This window comes from Doryrhamphus excisus, linkage group LG22 (genome assembly GCF_037039965.1).
Source record: "Doryrhamphus excisus strain RoL-2023G ecotype Guam linkage group LG22, RoL_Dexc_Guam_v1.1, whole genome shotgun sequence".
Classification (NCBI taxonomy): Eukaryota; Metazoa; Chordata; class Actinopteri; order Syngnathiformes; family Syngnathidae; genus Doryrhamphus; species Doryrhamphus excisus.
In genome coordinates, this window is record NC_136378.1 from 902,878 (window position 1) to 920,364 (window position 17,487).

At 44.0% G+C, this 17,487-nt stretch overlaps 1 protein-coding gene and 1 long non-coding RNA gene across 3 annotated transcripts; both read right to left on the reverse strand.

The window, feature by feature from the left end:
• Positions 1-907: 907 nt before the first annotated feature.
• On the reverse strand, positions 908-4,175 carry LOC131110513 (uncharacterized). Its single transcript, XR_009120903.2, has 3 exons — positions 4,092-4,175; positions 3,947-4,009; positions 908-1,234 (listed from the first exon to the last, which is right to left on the reverse strand). It is a non-coding gene; the product is annotated as an uncharacterized LOC131110513 (long non-coding RNA).
• Positions 4,176-13,105: 8,930 nt separating this feature from the next.
• eef1g (eukaryotic translation elongation factor 1 gamma) lies at positions 13,106-17,265 on the reverse strand. 2 transcript variants are annotated; one of them, XM_058063750.2, is made up of 10 exons: positions 17,175-17,265; positions 16,395-16,553; positions 16,250-16,313; positions 15,853-15,995; positions 15,632-15,775; positions 15,422-15,551; positions 14,875-15,076; positions 14,379-14,551; positions 13,964-14,088; positions 13,106-13,429 (listed from the first exon to the last, which is right to left on the reverse strand). In XM_058063750.2, exons 1-10 carry the CDS (start codon positions 17,184-17,186, stop codon positions 13,271-13,273), a joined length of 1,311 nt encoding a protein of 436 aa, XP_057919733.2. In that variant the 5' UTR covers positions 17,187-17,265; the 3' UTR covers positions 13,106-13,270. The 2 variants fall into 2 exon arrangements, with proteins under 2 accessions (XP_057919733.2, XP_057919734.2); XM_058063751.2 differs by lacking the exon at positions 17,175-17,265 and adding an exon at positions 17,041-17,061.
• Positions 17,266-17,487: the final 222 nt, after the last annotated feature.

The following is a 17,487-nucleotide window of genomic DNA, read 5'->3' on the forward strand; positions in this document are numbered from 1 at the left end:
AAAGGAAAGTCTCGCTAAGCTAAGTTAAGATAATCGCATGTAAGGTGGCTTCTTAAAGCAGGAGTGGCCAAATGTGAAAAATGTATTCCAATATGTCAACTTTCTTCTTCAATAATCTTTGTAAATATTCTTTTGGCAATATCATGATTTTTTTCAAACCTAATTTGACAGATTACACACTTTTTTTTTGGTTTTCATAATGTTGCCCATAATATTACAAGTTTATGTTTGTAAAAATGTTGAAATTTTTTCCTCTTAATGTTTTCACTTTATGTTTTCAACTTCTTCCAAATTTTCTTCTCATAATTATGACTTTATTCCCGTCATATTTTGACTTTATTCTTGTAACATTAGAACTTTTTCTGCAACCAAATTGTCAGAAAATTACAACTTTATTCACTATATTGTTTGTTATTGTATTTTCATAATATTTTATTTTATTATTATATTATATATATTTTTTTTTTCTTTATATATAATTTGTTTCTTTTGCATTTCAACTTAAAGCAACTAAAATATTTCCTCCTAAATCAGCGGCGGGACGCCAATGCCCCGGGGCTGCGCTTTGGACACCCCCATGTTTAAAGGGATCTGAAAGTCCCCCGTACTGCCAAGTCCCGGTTAGCAGCTGAGCCGCACGAGGCAAAAGGCCAGCTTCTGAGTCATGGAGGCTAACTTGTCGGAGCGTGAAGATTGAATGGAGTTCATTGTAAAGCAAGAGAATTGCTGTAAGCATTTGCCAACGTTTCATTGAGTACATAACGTACATCAGCCGGCCGGGCTCACATGATCAAACAGATGATGTCTGTGTTCATTTCTCTTTTGCATCCAATGTGGAGTGGAAGTCAACACTTCCTTGGCGTGAAACCAAAACAAACTTGTGATTGACACAAAGCGCCCTCCCTCTTGTAGCGTCTGCTAGCAACAAAACACCTTGTTTGCTGCCTTTGTGCCGTGTTGGAAATGCAATAAAGCCTTAAACGGGCGACATTAGCATCCTGAGATGGTGCATCAACTTCACCAACTCAATTGAGCGCAACAACAACAGCGGCTCTGTCGGATATCACACAATGAAACATTCTCACTTGGGGCAGACTTCTGGACAGGCAGCGCTGAGGACGCCCTCGTGGAGACACCGTCAAGGACTGCACGTTTCTTTTTGTGTCGTCGCTCCACGAGTCCTCCGGGCTGTTCTACTCGAATGCACCAGCAGGTCGACTGGGACCGCAGCCATCTGGAAGCAGGGTCGTCAAATGGAACGACTCGCAAGAGAAGAAGATGACAGGAAGTGGACACAACTACGACGACTGGCTGTGCAATAAGCGACAACAGCAAACTCCAACTCCAACCTTATTTACACGGTGCCCGCAAGGCATGCTGGGTAGCTCAGTGGACAAAAACAACATTTTTAACAGCTATTTAGAATGTGACCTCAAGGCATGCCGGGTAGCCCAGTGGACAAAACATTTTTAACAGCTAATTAGAATGTGACCTCAAGGCATGCCGGGTAGCCCAGTGGACAAAAACATTTTTAACAGCTATTTACAATGTGACCGCAAGGCATGCTGGGTAGCCCAGTGGACAAAAACAACATTTTTAACAGCTATTTACAATGTGACCGCAAGGCATGCTGGGTAGCCCAGTGGACAAAAACATCATTTTTAACAGCTATTTAGAATGTGACCGCAAGGCATGCCGGGTAGCCCAGTGGACAAAAACATCATTTTTAACAGCTATTTAGAATGTGACTGCAAGGCATGCTGGGTAGCCCAGTGGACAAAAACATATTTTTTAACAGCTATGTAGAATGTGACCGCAAGGCATGCTGGGTAGCCCAGTGGACAAAAACAACATTTTTAACAGCTATTTACAATGTGACCGCAAGGCATGCTGGGTAGCCCAGTGGACAAAAACATCATTTTTAACAGCTATTTACAATGTGACCGCAAGGCATGCTGGGTAGCCCAGTGGACAAAAACATCTTTTTTAACAGCTATTTAGAATGTGACCGCAAGGCATGCCGGGTAGCCCAGTGGACAAAAACATCATTTTTAACAGCTATTTACAATGTGACCGCAAGGCATGCTGGGTAGCCCAGTGGACAAAAACATTTTTAACAGCTATTTACAATGTGACCGCAAGGCATGCTGGGTAGCCCAGTGGACAAAAACATCTTTTTTAACAGCTATTTAGAATGTGACCGCAAGGCATGCTGGGTAGCCCAGTGGACAAAAACATCATTTTTAACAGCTATTTACAATGTGACCGCAAGGCATGCTGGGTAGCCCAGTGGACAAAAACATTTTTAACAGCTATTTAGAATGTGACCGCAAGGCATGCTGGGTAGCCCAGTGGACAAAAACATAATTTTTAACAGCTATTTACAATGTGACCGCAAGGCATGCTGGAGATGCCACCGGGCTACCCAGCATGCCTTGCGGTCACATTCTAAATAGCTGTTAAGAAGGATGTTTTTGTCCAGCTCGCCAAAAGCCAGCTGGGGTAGGCTCCGCCATCCCCTGAGGTTTCAACACGGAGGACGACGCGGCGGCGCGGCGGCTCGGATAACGGAAGGTAAAGTCGTTCCATGTGAGAAGTGGGGGGGGGGTGTTCCCATAGCAACGCATCAGTGTTGTGCATCTGCCGTGGATCTCGGTGGAAATCCCCACAAAAGCACACAGAGATGATTCACAAAGTTGTTGTTGAGGCGCTGCAAAGAATGCAAGAAAGAGAACTGCGGTTCTTCGCAGCGAGTCATGACTCACAAACACGAGGGAGGAACAGGGAGGAGGGGGTGAGTATTCTGGGATGGCTGCTATAGTAACATAATAAGCAAAGGGGCAGGTACTTGCTGGGGTTATTTCCATAGCAACGGTCTTGGTGTGTATGGATAAATATCACAAAGCAGTCGGTGGCGTAAGAAGGAAGTCGGTGATAGCGGCTCGCTCTTCACTGCTTTCGTGTGTTCTTCATTCACGGCTGAGCCGTTTGGGGTTTTGCAAGAGTTTTTGGAGGAACACCTCCCATCTGTTGCTCCTCACCTTCTTCTCGAGCCTTGCATTCCACTCATAGCACCCCGACTGTTTTTTTCCTCTCTTTTGGGTGGGATGAAACCTTCAGCAAGTCCACGCATGACATGACGCGGGGGCTTGGGTGGGTGGGGGGTAGTTGTTAGCTCATTACCCGTGTACTGTACACCCGGCTGTTGTGTTTTGACAACTGATAACCTGCGGCTGTTGTGAACATCACATACTGTAGGCCACGCCCAAGCTGTGGCGTTGTACCGGCGTCAGTGTAGTATTCCCGAGTATACTGTATATAGTGTAGTATTCCGCAGTATATTACACTGCCTCACACTTTATGATGGCCGCCCATGACAAGTTTGCAGTGTGGAGAGCATTCGTGTTGCTCCACCTTCACATTCTGGTAATACGAGCCCGGGGCCGCTCTGGGGTTTCACACCCACGCACGCAGGGGCTGCCTCTCCCCTTCTCTGCACACGCTTGCAAGACAACGGCAGACGTAAACACGCCTCCTTTGGTTACGTAACCTCGTCCGCTTTGGTTGGCCACACCGTGTCGTTTTGTATTCTGCTGCTGTTTTTGGGGATGACCTCTGACCTGGCCTCGCTGCATCGCGCCATTGCTACGCTGCGTTTAAGTGCTGCGGAGAAATGTGCAGCTTGAGTGTACAAAGGACGGAGGCCCCCCGAACACAGCAAGCCTGAGGGCCACGTTCTCCGTTCCTCGTTGCCGTTGCTTCAGCATCCAAATATCTGCGGTTCCACGTCAAATGCCGAGTAACCATCCATCCATCTTTCCTGCCCTGATTGCCCCTCAAAGCCCGCCTGTGTGCTTGGCGGGATGGTGAACCCGAGTCCAGACTGCGGAGCCTAAAGGAAGCTTCTAGAAAGTCAGAGGGCGGCTGTGTGTGGCGGATCAGAGACCTTTCTGTCTTCTCCCAGACGTTCACTGGGCCATCGAGGCGACGGGACAGCCCTTCAACGTGCCTGTGGGGGAAGAATGTGGCTATTTCAGGGCTTCAGCTATTTGAAAGAAGAAATATCTGGACATTCCTTGACTAATTATAACCTTCTCATCCTCCGTCGGGAAAACACACCACACACTCCGCTCACGCGAGGCAGGCTCCTCGGATTTCCGTATGTGTGTCTATGTTTATTTATCTCCTTAGCTACCTACGTATGACGAGCATGTCAAAGGCTCAGTGAACCAACCATGGAAGAAGCACCGGCTGAACTAAATAAACAATCAACAATTACTACCAGGTGCACCTAAGAGGGAAGGTCAAACTGGTGGAAAACAGGACACACCAACACACAGGAAATAGTAAAAATTAAGAGCACGAAACCAGGAACTAAGGCTTACAAGGTGAACCAAAACAACCTGTCACACAGGCAACAATAACCATTGTGACACTTTTCTGGTCAAAAATGATGGAAACCTCACACAAATCAACGGAAGCCCCAAGAGCACCCAAAAACAGCATAAAATGGTGGTGGTTTTTGACAAAAAACGTAAGGGGTTAGTATGTCGTTTTTTTTATTTTTTTCAACTTGCTTCTAATGCACTTTTCTGGTCAAACAAACAGGGGAAACCTCACACACACTCAACAGGGGCCCCAGGAGCACCCAAAAATGGCATAAAATGCCAACATTTTAGGGGGTCAATTTTTGAAAAAAACATAAGGGGTTAGTATGTCGTTTTTTTCAGTTTTTTTCAACTTGCTTCTAATGCATTTTTATGGTGAAAAAAACAGGGGAAACTTCACACACACTCAACAGGGGCCCCAGGAGCACCCAAAAATGGCATAAAATGCCAGTGTTTGAATTTGGTGATTTTTGACAAAAAACGTAAGGGGTTAGTATGTCGTTTTTTTCAGTTTTTTTCAACTTGCTTCTAATGCATTTTTATGGTGAAAAAAACAGGGGAAACCTCACACACACTCAACAGGGGCCCCAGGAGCACCCAAAAATGGCATAAAATGCCAAAATTTTAGGGGGTCAATTTTTGAAAAAAACGTAAGGGGTTAGTATGTCGTTTTTTTCAGTTTTTTTCAACTTGCTTCTAATGCATTTTTATGGTGAAAAAAACAGGGGAAACTTCACACACACTCAACAGGGGCCCCAGGAGCACCCAAAAATGGCATAAAATGCCAGTGTTTGAATTTGGTGATTTTTGACAAAAAACGTAAGGGGTTAGTATGTCGTTTTTTTCAGTTTTTTTCAACTTGCTTCTAATGCATTTTTATGGTGAAAAAAACAGGGGAAACTTCACACACACTCAACAGGGGCCCCAGGAGCACCCAAAAATGGCATAAAATGCCAGTGTTTGAATTTGGTGATTTTTGACAAAAAACGTAAGGGGTTAGTATGTCGTTTTTTTCAGTTTTTTTCAACTTGCTTCTAATGCATTTTTATGGTGAAAAAAACAGGGGAAACCTCACACACACTCAACAGGGGCCCCAGGAGCACCCAAAAATGGCATAAAATGCCAAAATTTTAGGGGGTCAATTTTTGAAAAAAACGTAAGGGGTTAGTATGTCGTTTTTTTCAGTTTTTTTCAACTTGCTTCTAATGCATTTTTATGGTGAAAAAAACAGGGGAAACTTCACACACACTCAACAGGGGCCCCAGGAGCACCCAAAAATGGCATAAAATGCCAGTGTTTGAATTTGGTGATTTTTGACAAAAAACGTAAGGGGTTAGTATGTCGTTTTTTTCAGTTTTTTTCAACTTGCTTCTAATGCATTTTTATGGTGAAAAAAACAGGGGAAACTTCACACACACTCAACAGGGGCCCCAGGAGCACCCAAAAATGGCATAAAATGCCAGTGTTTGAATTTGGTGATTTTTGACAAAAAACGTAAGGGGTTAGTATGTCGTTTTTTTCAGTTTTTTTCAACTTGCTTCTAATGCATTTTTATGGTGAAAAAAACAGGGGAAACCTCACACACACTCAACAGGGGCCCCAGGAGCACCCAAAAATGGCATAAAATGCCAAAATTTTAGGGGGTCAATTTTTGAAAAAAACGTAAGGGGTTAGTATGTCGTTTTTTTCAGTTTTTTTCAACTTGCTTCTAATGCATTTTTATGGTGAAAAAAACAGGGGAAACTTCACACACACTCAACAGGGGCCCCAGGAGCACCCAAAAATGGCATAAAATGCCAGTGTTTGAATTTGGTGATTTTTGACAAAAAACGTAAGGGGTTAGTATGTCGTTTTTTTCAGTTTTTTTCAACTTGCTTCTAATGCATTTTTATGGTGAAAAAAACAGGGGAAACCTCACACACACTCAACAGGGGCCCCAGGAGCACCCAAAAATGGCATAAAATGCCAAAATTTTAGGGGGTCAATTTTTGAAAAAAACGTAAGGGGTTAGTATGTCGTTTTTTTCAGTTTTTTTCAACTTGCTTCTAATGCATTTTTATGGTGAAAAAAACAGGGGAAACCTCACACACACTCAACAGGGGCCCCAGGAGCACCCAAAAACGGCATAAAATGCCAAAATTTTAGGGGGTCAATTTTTGAAAAAAACGTAAGGGGTTAGTATGTCGTTTTTTTCAGTTTTTTTCAACTTGCTTTTAATGCATTTTTATGGTGAAAAAAACAGGGGAAACCTCACACACACTCAACAGGGGCCCCAGGAGCACCCAAAAACGGCATAAAATGCCAAAATTTTAGGGGGTCAATTTTTGAAAAAAACGTAAGGGTTTGCATAAAAATGCATTTTTATGGCATTTTATTGGCATTTTATGCAGTGTTTGGGTGCTCCTGGGGCCCCTGTTGAGTGTGTGAGAGGTTTCCCCTGTTTTTTTCACCATAAAAATGCATTAGAAGCAAGTTGAAAAAAACTGAAAAAAACGACATACTAACCCCTTACGTTTTTTTCAAAAATTGACCCCCTAAAATTTTGGCATTTTATGCCGTTTTTGGGTGCTCCTGGGGCCCCTGTTGAGTGTGTGTGAGGTGTCTACTGTTTTTTTCACCATAAAAATGCATTAGAAGCAAGTTGAAAAAAACTGAAAAAAACGACATACTAACCCCTTACGTTTTTTTCAAAAATTGACCCCCTAAAGTTTTGGCATTTTATGCCATTTTTGGGTGCTCCTGGGGCCCCTGTTGAGTGTGTGTGAGGTTTCCACTGTTTTTTTCACCATAAAAATGCATTAGAAGCAAGTTGAAAAAACTGAAAAAAACGACATACTAACCCCTTACGTTTTTTTTCAAAAATTGACCCCCTAAAATTTTGGCATTTTATGCCGTTTTTGGGTGCTCCTGGGGCCCCTGTTGAGTGTGTGTGAGGTTTCTACTGTTTTTTTCACCATAAAAATGCATTAGAAGCAAGTTGAAAAAAACTGAAAAAAACGACATACTAACCCCTTACGTGTTTTTTCAAAAATTGACCCCCTGAAATTTTGGCATTTTATGCCGTTTTTGGGTGCTCCTGGGGCCCCTGTTGAATGTGTGTGAGGTTTCCCCTGTTTTTTTCACCATAAAAATGCATTAGAAGCAAGTTGAAAAAAACTGAAAAAAACGACATACTAACCCCTTACGTTTTTTTCAAAAATTGACCCCCTAAAATTTTGGCATTTTATGCCGTTTTTGGGTGCTCCTGGGGCCCCTGTTGAATGTGTGTGAGGTTTCCCCTGTTTTTTTCACCATAAAAATGCATTAGAAGCAAGTTGAAAAAAACTGAAAAAAACGACATACTAACCCCTTACGTTTTTTTCAAAAATTGACCCCCTAAAATTTTGGCATTTTATGCCGTTTTTGGGTGCTCCTGGGGCCCCTGTTGAGTGTGTGTGAGGTTTCCCCTGTTTTTTTTACCATAAAAATGCATTAGAAGCAAGTTGAAAAAAACTGAAAAAAACGACATACTAACCCCTTACGTTTTTTTCAAAAATTGACCCCCTAAAATTTTGGCATTTTATGCCGTTTTTGGGTGCTCCTGGGGCCCCTGTTGAGTGTGTGTGAGGTTTCCCCTGTTTTTTTCACCATAAAAATGCATTAGAAGCAAGTTGAAAAAAAATGAAAAAAACGACATACTAACCCCTTACGTTTTTTTCAAAAATTGACCCCCTAAAATTTTGGCATTTTATGCCATTTTTGGGTGCTCCTGGGGCCCCTGTTGAGTGTGTGTGAGGTTTCCACTGTTTTTTTCACCATAAAAATGCATTAGAAGCAAGTTGAAAAAAACTGAAAAAAAACGACATACTAACCCCTTACGTTTTTTTCAAAAATTGACCCCCTAAAATTTTGGCATTTTATGCCGTTTTTGGGTGCTCCTGGGGCCCCTGTTGAGTGTGTGTGAGGTTTCCCCTGTTTTTTTCACCATAAAAATGCATTAGAAGCAAGTTGAAAAAAACTGAAAAAAACGACATACTAACCCCTTACGTTTTTTTCAAAAATTGACCCCCTAAAATTTTGGCATTTTATGCCATTTTTGGGTGCTCCTGGGGCCCCTGTTGAGTGTGTGTGAGGTTTCCCCTGTTTTTTCACCATAAAAATGCATTAGAAGCAAGTTGAAAAAAACTGAAAAAAACGACATACTAACCCCTTACGTTTTTTTCAAAAATTGACCCCCTAAAATTTTGGCATTTTATGCCGTTTTTGGGTGCTCCTGGGGCCCCTGTTGAGTGTGTGTGAGGTTTCTACTGTTTTTTTCACCATAAAAATGCATTAGAAGCAAGTTGAAAAAAACTGAAAAAAACGACATACTAACCCCTTACGTTTTTTTCAAAAATTGACCCCCTAAAATTTTGGCATTTTATGCCGTTTTTGGGTGCTCCTGGGGCCCCTGTTGAGTGTGTGTGAGGTTTCCCCTGTTTTTTTCACCATAAAAATGCATTAGAAGCAAGTTGAAAAAAAATGAAAAAAACGACATACTAACCCCTTACGTTTTTTTCAAAAATTGACCCCCTAAAATTTTGGCATTTTATGCCATTTTTGGGTGCTCCTGGGGCCCCTGTTGAGTGTGTGTGAGGTTTCCACTGTTTTTTTCACCATAAAAATGCATTAGAAGCAAGTTGAAAAAAACTGAAAAAAAACGACATACTAACCCCTTACGTTTTTTTCAAAAATTGACCCCCTAAAATTTTGGCATTTTATGCCGTTTTTGGGTGCTCCTGGGGCCCCTGTTGAGTGTGTGTGAGGTTTCTACTGTTTTTTTCACCATAAAAATGCATTAGAAGCAAGTTGAAAAAAACTGAAAAAAACGACATACTAACCCCTTACGTTTTTTTCAAAAATTGACCCCCTAAAATTTTGGCATTTTATGCCGTTTTTGGGTGCTCCTGGGGCCCCTGTTGAATGTGTGTGAGGTTTCCCCTGTTTTTTTCACCATAAAAATGCATTACAAGCAAGTTGAAAAAAACTGAAAAAAACGACATACTAACCCCTTACGTTTTTTTCAAAAATTGACCCCCTAAAATTTTGGCATTTTATGCCGTTTTTGGGTGCTCCTGGGGCCCCTGTTGAGTGTGTGTGAGGTTTCCCCTGTTTTTTCACCATAAAAATGCATTAGAAGCAAGTTGAAAAAAACTGAAAAAAACGACATACTAACCCCTTACGTTTTTTTCAAAAATTGACCCCCTAAAATTTTGGCATTTTATGCCGTTTTTGGGTGCTCCTGGGGCCCCTGTTGAGTGTGTGTGAGGTTTCCCCTGTTTTTTCACCATAAAAATGCATTAGAAGCAAGTTGAAAAAAACTGAAAAAAACGACATACTAACCCCTTACGTTTTTTTCAAAAATTGACCCCCTAAAATTTTGGCATTTTATGCCGTTTTTGGGTGCTCCTGGGGCCCCTGTTGAGTGTGTGTGAGGTTTCTACTGTTTTTTTCACCATAAAAATGCATTAGAAGCAAGTTGAAAAAAACTGAAAAAAACGACATACTAACCCCTTATGTTTTGTTCAAAAATTGACCCCCTAAAATTTTGGCATTTTATATCATTTTTGGGTGCTCCTGGGGCCCCTGTTGAGTGTGTGTGAGGTTTCCCCTGTTTTTTTCACCATAAAAATGCATTAGAAGCAAGTTGAAAAAAACTGAAAAAAACGACATACTAACCCCTTACGTTTTTTTCAAAAATTGACCCCCTAAAATTTTGGCATTTTATGCCGTTTTTGGGTGCTCCTGGGGCCCCTGTTGAGTGTGTGTGAGGTTTCCCCTGGTTTTTGGAGCAGAAAAGACAAATATAGACAAACAACCATTCATACCTATGGACAATTTGTCGCTAATTAACCTAGCATGTTTTTGGAATGTGGGGGGAAACCGGAGTACCCAGAGAAAACCCAATCATGCACGGGAAGAACATGCAAACTCCACACAGAGATGGCCGAGGGTGGAATTGTACCCGGGTCTCCTAGCTGGGAGGTCTGCACGCTAACCACTCGACCGCCGTGCCGCTCTGCTGTTATTCAGCAAAAAGGATATTTAATTTACTATTAGGATCCATCGCATTGTGTATGTACTGTACCTATGTATGTACTATATATGTAGTATATGTACACTGTATGTATATGCATCTATCGATTTATGCCAGCCGTCCTGCACTGCAACTGCTTTTAGGAAGAAAAAAAACACCCTACCCGCCCCCACCCCCCGCCGTAAGTCACTGGTGTGGTCAACATGTGCAAAGAAGGAAGGAGAAGGAAAAGCAGCGTTCCGGGAGAGAAGGAAAGCGACGACAGAGGAAGGCTGGCAGCGTTGGATGGTGAAATGTTGCTGTTGGCTGAGACAACTGATTCTTCTGGTGGTCGTTTAACTCCGAAGGGACAAACGGGAGAAGCATTGTCGGGGCAAAGTTATTGGCCGCACTCAGCTGGTCGTGCGGTGATTGGCAGGATGGGCGAGTCATTTGTTCAAGGCCTCGGCCCTGCTTCAGTCTTGTGGGAATATTTCCATTTTTCCATGAGACACACAGCAAACTAAAATGGCCTCTCGGCTTAAACACTTGGAAAAAATGACACATTGCGGGATGCTTTGTCATGCATCTCCTACATGGGTTATGTATGTGTGTGTGGGGGGGGGGGGTGACTCAATCAGATGGCATTCATTGGTCAAAGTAGTCCTTCCTCCTGGTTTCAAACCTCCAAAGCAAAGGAAGGAAGAAGTGTGAGAAAAGCTTTGCTCATTTCAAGCAAAAGCACAGGAAGACTTTCATCATCTTCAACTAGTCTTTATTCTCTGAGGTTGCAGACATGTTTTGGGAAAAAAGCTGCTTTCCAAGTGACTTGGGTGAAGGATTGATCCTCGGACAGTGCAAGGTCTTTAACAGCGATGAAGCCCGATGCATTTGGTCCTGGAGTTGGATGTTTGTGTTGTGCATTAGCAAAGCAAGAACCCGTGCTGGCAGCATTCCATGGTTCTATGCAAACAGCAAAACCGGTTTGGTGTCGATCCGGTTCCCAACGGCAGCCCAGGAGTGAGCTTCCGCTGCCATCTGCAGGATGGAGAAGTGCAGTGAATGTCGTCTCTCCTCATCTTCTGTGCTTGCTTTGATGGCTTTAATTCAAGGCTTACGTCTGCCAATCATCACACGGAGCCGTTGCAGTAATCCCGCTTCCAGACCGACCATGATAAGTGAAGCTTCACAACATGGGAAACCATGACACTTTACAGTAAAGGTACACAAAAGTAAAGTAGTGAATTACTACTCATTAGTTCCTCAGTAACTACATTATATTGTGTACCTTATTGTAAAATGAGACCCACGTTTCTAACATTAGAGCCCTCTACACATGAAATAACACCCCTATATCATTGATATAGGATTCAATGTTGATAAATGGAATATGGCATTAAAAATGTGACTTTCTGAAGAGAGACCCTTAAGAAGCCAAAAACCTACCACTTCCACACGGGATGGGAAGACTTTCCACAATGTGGGACATGCCACGGATAACTTGACGCAGTGAGGTCATGACATGTAAGCTAATGTCCCAATCGCTGCTACCACCCCTAGTGACCAAAATACTACATAATAATCGTATTTTAATATTTGACTAACAGACCAAAGCCTACCACATAACAGCGACCATTTCTCTGGTTGTTACGGTTGCCCTGCAATAAAGGCCTGTTGTTTTGGCGGTCATGTGGCATTGTCATCAAATATTAGTGACCCCTAGTGGCCTGTGTAGAACACCGCACATGAAGGCCTTGCAGTGTGATTGCAAATGTTCAATGAAGCAGCTAATAGAGCATATTCAAAGAGGATTACTTGGACTGCTTTTGGTGGAGGTGAGGAGGAACGTTGCTCCAAGCGGTGAAGATGGGGATGTCCTTGTCATGCCAGGAAGGTTGGAAGCCATCAGGACCATCAAGGGGGGTTCTCACTGAGTAAGTTTCTTCCACGTTTGCGCTCTCCAAGCCGCTTGAAGGCAACGTGGTCTTTGAAGAAGTTGTTTTGAAGCCCTTCTGTCGTAGATGTCGTTTGATGTTATTGGGCCGCAGCCAGCGCCAGTCAAGGTCTTCATTTGGGTTGACATCATCCGTGTCTTGACAGCCAATCAGATCCTCCGGCTCCAGCTCTTGGCACAACTACTGGACTTCATGACCACATCCAACAGCAGTCAGGGATCATGGCCGCCGACAGGCCTGGCATATGCCAGCCATGCCAGCATGTTCCCAGGTTCTCTAGCCTTTACCATCAGCTGATGACGTATCAACACCCCGACAGAAAACACGTTTGTTCACATTTTGGTATTTAAAGGCCGTCCTGAAACTCCAGCTGAGAAACGCTAGTTTGAATTTTAATGCCGTTTTTAATTGCCTGTCCAACAAAACTTGGCTGCCGAATTTATATTCAAAGTTCAGATGAAGCTGTGCATTCTTGTAGTTTTTCCCACAACTTGAAGATTTTGTCAATGACACCTCCCTGTGAACATCGGCATGTTTACGTTTGAATGCTTAATCTGTAAACCAACTAAGCAGGCAAATGTTAAACATGCATTCCAGCCATCATCAACTAGCTTCTAGCCATTCTACTAGTTCTTCAGTGGCCCGTTTCCAAACTTACACGGCACATGGACTACACATTTTCCAGAGGACGGGGGTCAGCCAGATCGCCACACAGACTCCACCAAGGCCACTGTGGAAAACACTTTTATTTCGCAGGTCACAGCAAAAGTTTGGGGCCACAAAGAAATCCAAAACACCTTCAGTTGCGTTTAGCACCTGGCGGCTCAAAGTTTGTAGGGTGGAAGCGTTGAGAGGCCTAAAGTGCTTTCATTCCAGACTGTCCCAATGTCCACTCACTTGAAGATCTTGCCCTGGTTGACGCTTTTGCCCACATGCTTGAACTCTCCCTCCCACGTGAAGTATTCCTTCACCATGGTCTTGCACTCATCGCTGGCGGGATCCAGCTTGCGCCAGTCATATGACTCGTAGTCGATTTGCCAGTCTTGGGACAGCTGGGGAGTAGAGACAAAAACAAGATGCTCTTTTCAATACCTGCTATCTGACCTCAGGTCTGTGGCAGAGCAAACAAGGAAGTGTTACACTTGCCTTTCACCTGAGTGGGGCGTTTTTTAAATATATAAATGTGACCACGGCATGAACCAGCCTCTTAACTCACTGAACAAGAGTTGACTGGGATGAAAATGGACTAGACTTTCTCTTCCCCCGTCAGATTAAGATCACGTGCCATGCCTGGGCACTGCCTTGCCCAATGACGGGGGTAAGCGCTTGCATAGATTCAAACATTAGTCCACATTTACCTTCCTACAAAGCATAAAGCCTATGTAATGTTACATTCAGTAGCCTAGCTAGTATGCTAGTGTAGCGTAGCGTTATGCTTGAAGGATACAACTGACTAATATGTGGGTAATGTGCAACTTAAGCAGGAATGCTGGCTTTCAACATGTGTACTGTTGATGTGGAAGTATTTGCAAAAGCCAAAGATGACAGACGCCATTGTGACACCAGGAGGTTGTCAGTCAACTTACAGTGAAAGCCAGTTTCTGGCCTCTGAAGACCCACAGTCCAGAGATGGAGCTGTCATTGTTGGCACCAAACAAGAGGACGCTAGCGAAGGCATTCTTTCGGAGTTTGTCAAGGCGCTGGAACATACCTGTGGATGACAAAGAGGGCTTAGTACTTTGGTAATAGACCTAACCAGGAGTACCATCAGGTCTGTTCATAATGTGGCCACAGCATGAACCAGCCTTCATCTCATTAATCAGAGAGGACTGGGATGAATGGAGCCCAAAATTCATGTACCCCCTTTTTGATTAAGACTTTGCGCCACAAAAAGACACAGCCTTGCCAAATGCCAGGGGACGGCCTCCAGGCTGAGGGACACAAATGGAACAAACCTTGTGAATGTCTCGGCATGTAACACCAGAAGTCAAATCTACTCACCGCTGATGAGGTTGCAGCTTTTAAAGACTTCTGTAAGCTCTTCTGGGTATTTGTACTGGCAATACCAGATGGAGTACCCCTCGGGGTCAAACTGTTCCCAGAAATGAGGAATGGCTACTTTTTCTGTGTCCTCGTTGGAGTACTTTCTCTTGAAGTCGTCCATGACAAACGTGCTGCAGGAGAGGAAATAAGGCGTTCATCAGCATGTGGCCTACATGTCAAGCGGGCATCTTCTAGTTGGATTCCGATGTGACCACCGCATGAACCAGCCTGGAACTCACTGAACCAGAGACAGCTGGGATGAATGTGGACTCATTTGCTCTTCCCCCATCTGATTAAGACTTTGTGTCACAACAGACGCTGCCTTGCCCGATGACAGGGGACAATTAGAATTTGGACCCCCTGGTTGATTAGAGTTACCCACTAATCCTGACACGTCTTGAATCATTGACAAAATGAAGAATGTGAAGATCCAAATGTGAGGGGTTTTTCCTACCTCTTTGGTAACTCTGCAAAGGGGTCCTTGGCTTTGGGCTCGGCGGCCAAAACAGCATCACAGTCATCCATCTCTTCCTCGGGTTCAGGTTTCTTCTCCTCCTTTTTCTTCTCTTTCTTTTCCTGAGGCTTGGGCTCCTTTGCAGCCTTGTCTTTCTTGGCAGGTGCCTCTTTCTTGGGCTGCATCTCTGCAAACTTCTTGGCTAAAAGAACAGCACAACAGTTACATTTTCCCACGGTCCAAGACCCAATAAAGACTTAAAGGCTACTTTGAGCATCCTTAATATACTCCATGTCTATTGTACATGATAGTTTCACTTCCAATGTGACCACCGCATGAACCAGCCTGGAACTCACTGAACCAGAGATGACTGGGATGAATGTGGACTCATGTTTGCTCTTCCCCCGTATGATTAAGACCATGTCACAACGGGCACTGCCTTGCCAATGACAGGGGACAACCATTTACCCCAAATGTACCACGGTCATTTCATCTAAAATTCAAAAGGTGGCCTTGCCTGTGCAGACAAAGTGGCTTCTTCACTCACCATCAAACTGGGCCATTTTTTCACACAGTTTGACCTCCCCGAGGACAGCCTTGAACTGGGGCTGGTTGACACAGGTGAGGAACCAACGGGTGACATTGGTGTAAGGCTGGCGGAAAGATGGCTCAAGGACCTAGACGGCAAAAAAACAGAGCTGGCTCATCACCCAGCTGAAAAGGTTCTGGAAAGCAAACGTTGGACTTGATGGCCAACCTGCTTGAAGAGCCACAGCATGGAGCAGGCCACGGTGATGTCGGCAAGGGTCACACGCTCACCCACCAGGAAGGTGCGAGTGTTCAGGTGCTGGTTGAGGACCGTGAGCACCTTCTTCACATCCTCCTTTGCCTGCTCTGTGGCCTAGACACACCCCCACGGAAGAAGCATGAATTCAATCTGCCATATGTTTTACTAAAATGTTATATTAAGCCATCTACCTGCTTGTTGAACTGCATGATTCCAAGAGTGGGGAACACCCATGTGCTCGCTGGGGGGATGATCTCAGAGTCAGCAAAGCTCACCCACTGCAGCACCTGAGCCACAGCTTGGGGGGTGGCACCACGCACGGCATCATTGCTCACTGCATTTTAGAGGGACAAAGTTATTACAAACACGCAACACTTTAATATATGCACATGGATTAAAAACTCATTTCCTGAACACCAGTGATGCCGCCATCAGGGTTTTATACTGCCGACACGCATCGTCCATACTAGAACCCGGCCGATATATCAGGGTGGCCGATTATCACATATCATATTAATCAATAGCATAATCAGAGCATCCCTACAGGAAACTGCTGCATTAAATCAACAACAGCGGACATCTACTCACAGTAGTGGGCAATGGCGTTGCTCTCAAACAGACAGAACCCGTCGTCTCCCTGGTAGGCTGGTACCTATTCAATTTAGAGCGCAACTCAGTCAAACCAGTTGGTGGTTTACAAGCAGTGGTTCTGTGAAGATGAGAAGGCGCCAACCTTGCCCAGGGGAAAGTTGTTGAGGAAGGCAGGGGTGCGGTTCGTCTGCCCGAAGGTAAAGGCAGGGGCGCTGCTGGCCACTTTGAGGTGAGCGCCACTGTACTGAGCAGCAATCTGAGCCTTGAAGGCCCGCCAGTTCTCTGGGAACGTGTACAGAGTCTAGAAATGGGGGTCATATCGAAAGTGATCATCAGATCATGTGCATGCGTGACTCAACAAAATCCATCACCAGAGAAGCATCACCTCAGTGGATCAGTAGCAATCATAAAAGGCTATGTAGTCTTCTACTTGTATCATTCCGAAAGAAGTAACCATTTAGCCACAATTTCACGTTCACTGATTTAAAAACAACCTCGAAAAGACAGCTGGCACTCACGTGTCACCATGCCCATTTGTGCTAACTAGCAATCAAGACAAAAAAAACTTTACTTCAGTGGAAAAAACACAGGCAAAGGTTGAAACTTTACATCGCCAGCACCGCCATTTCAAGGAAGCCCCAATGACAATGTTTTCGGTGAATTAACATGGCTAACGTGGCATAAGTCAGTGGGCGTCATTCACTTTGAATGCTACGTCAGTGTAGCCGTGGGTTAACGATTGTTACAATAGTCGCGAAATGATTTACGTGGCAAATACACTCAAATACCATAGCGGGAGAGCGCCAACGTCGAGACTGCGTAAAGTTGTGCCGTGTAACTGAAACGATGACTATGATTTAGGACGGATAGTGCCGATGAAGTCCACAAAAAGTAACATTCTGGGCCACTCCATCTTACTCACCCCTGCCGCCATCTTCAGGACGAGAGAAAGAAAGAACGACGGCGCGGCTAGATGACGTATTTACGTCACGTGACGTACCCTTTCACGAGGAATGTCCATATACCGCATTGATCCAAATATCAAAATTGGGGGAACCTCTTAAAATAATTACTCATATTATTATGAAGTGAAATTTAAAGACAATTTACCTGTCAATATGTTCATGTAAAAATAAGGGACATTATCCAGAAACCTCCCCAGGCTGACTCCCGTTTAATCTCCATCACTCATCACCCACTGGAACAAAACATGACCCACAAGTGGACACTAGATG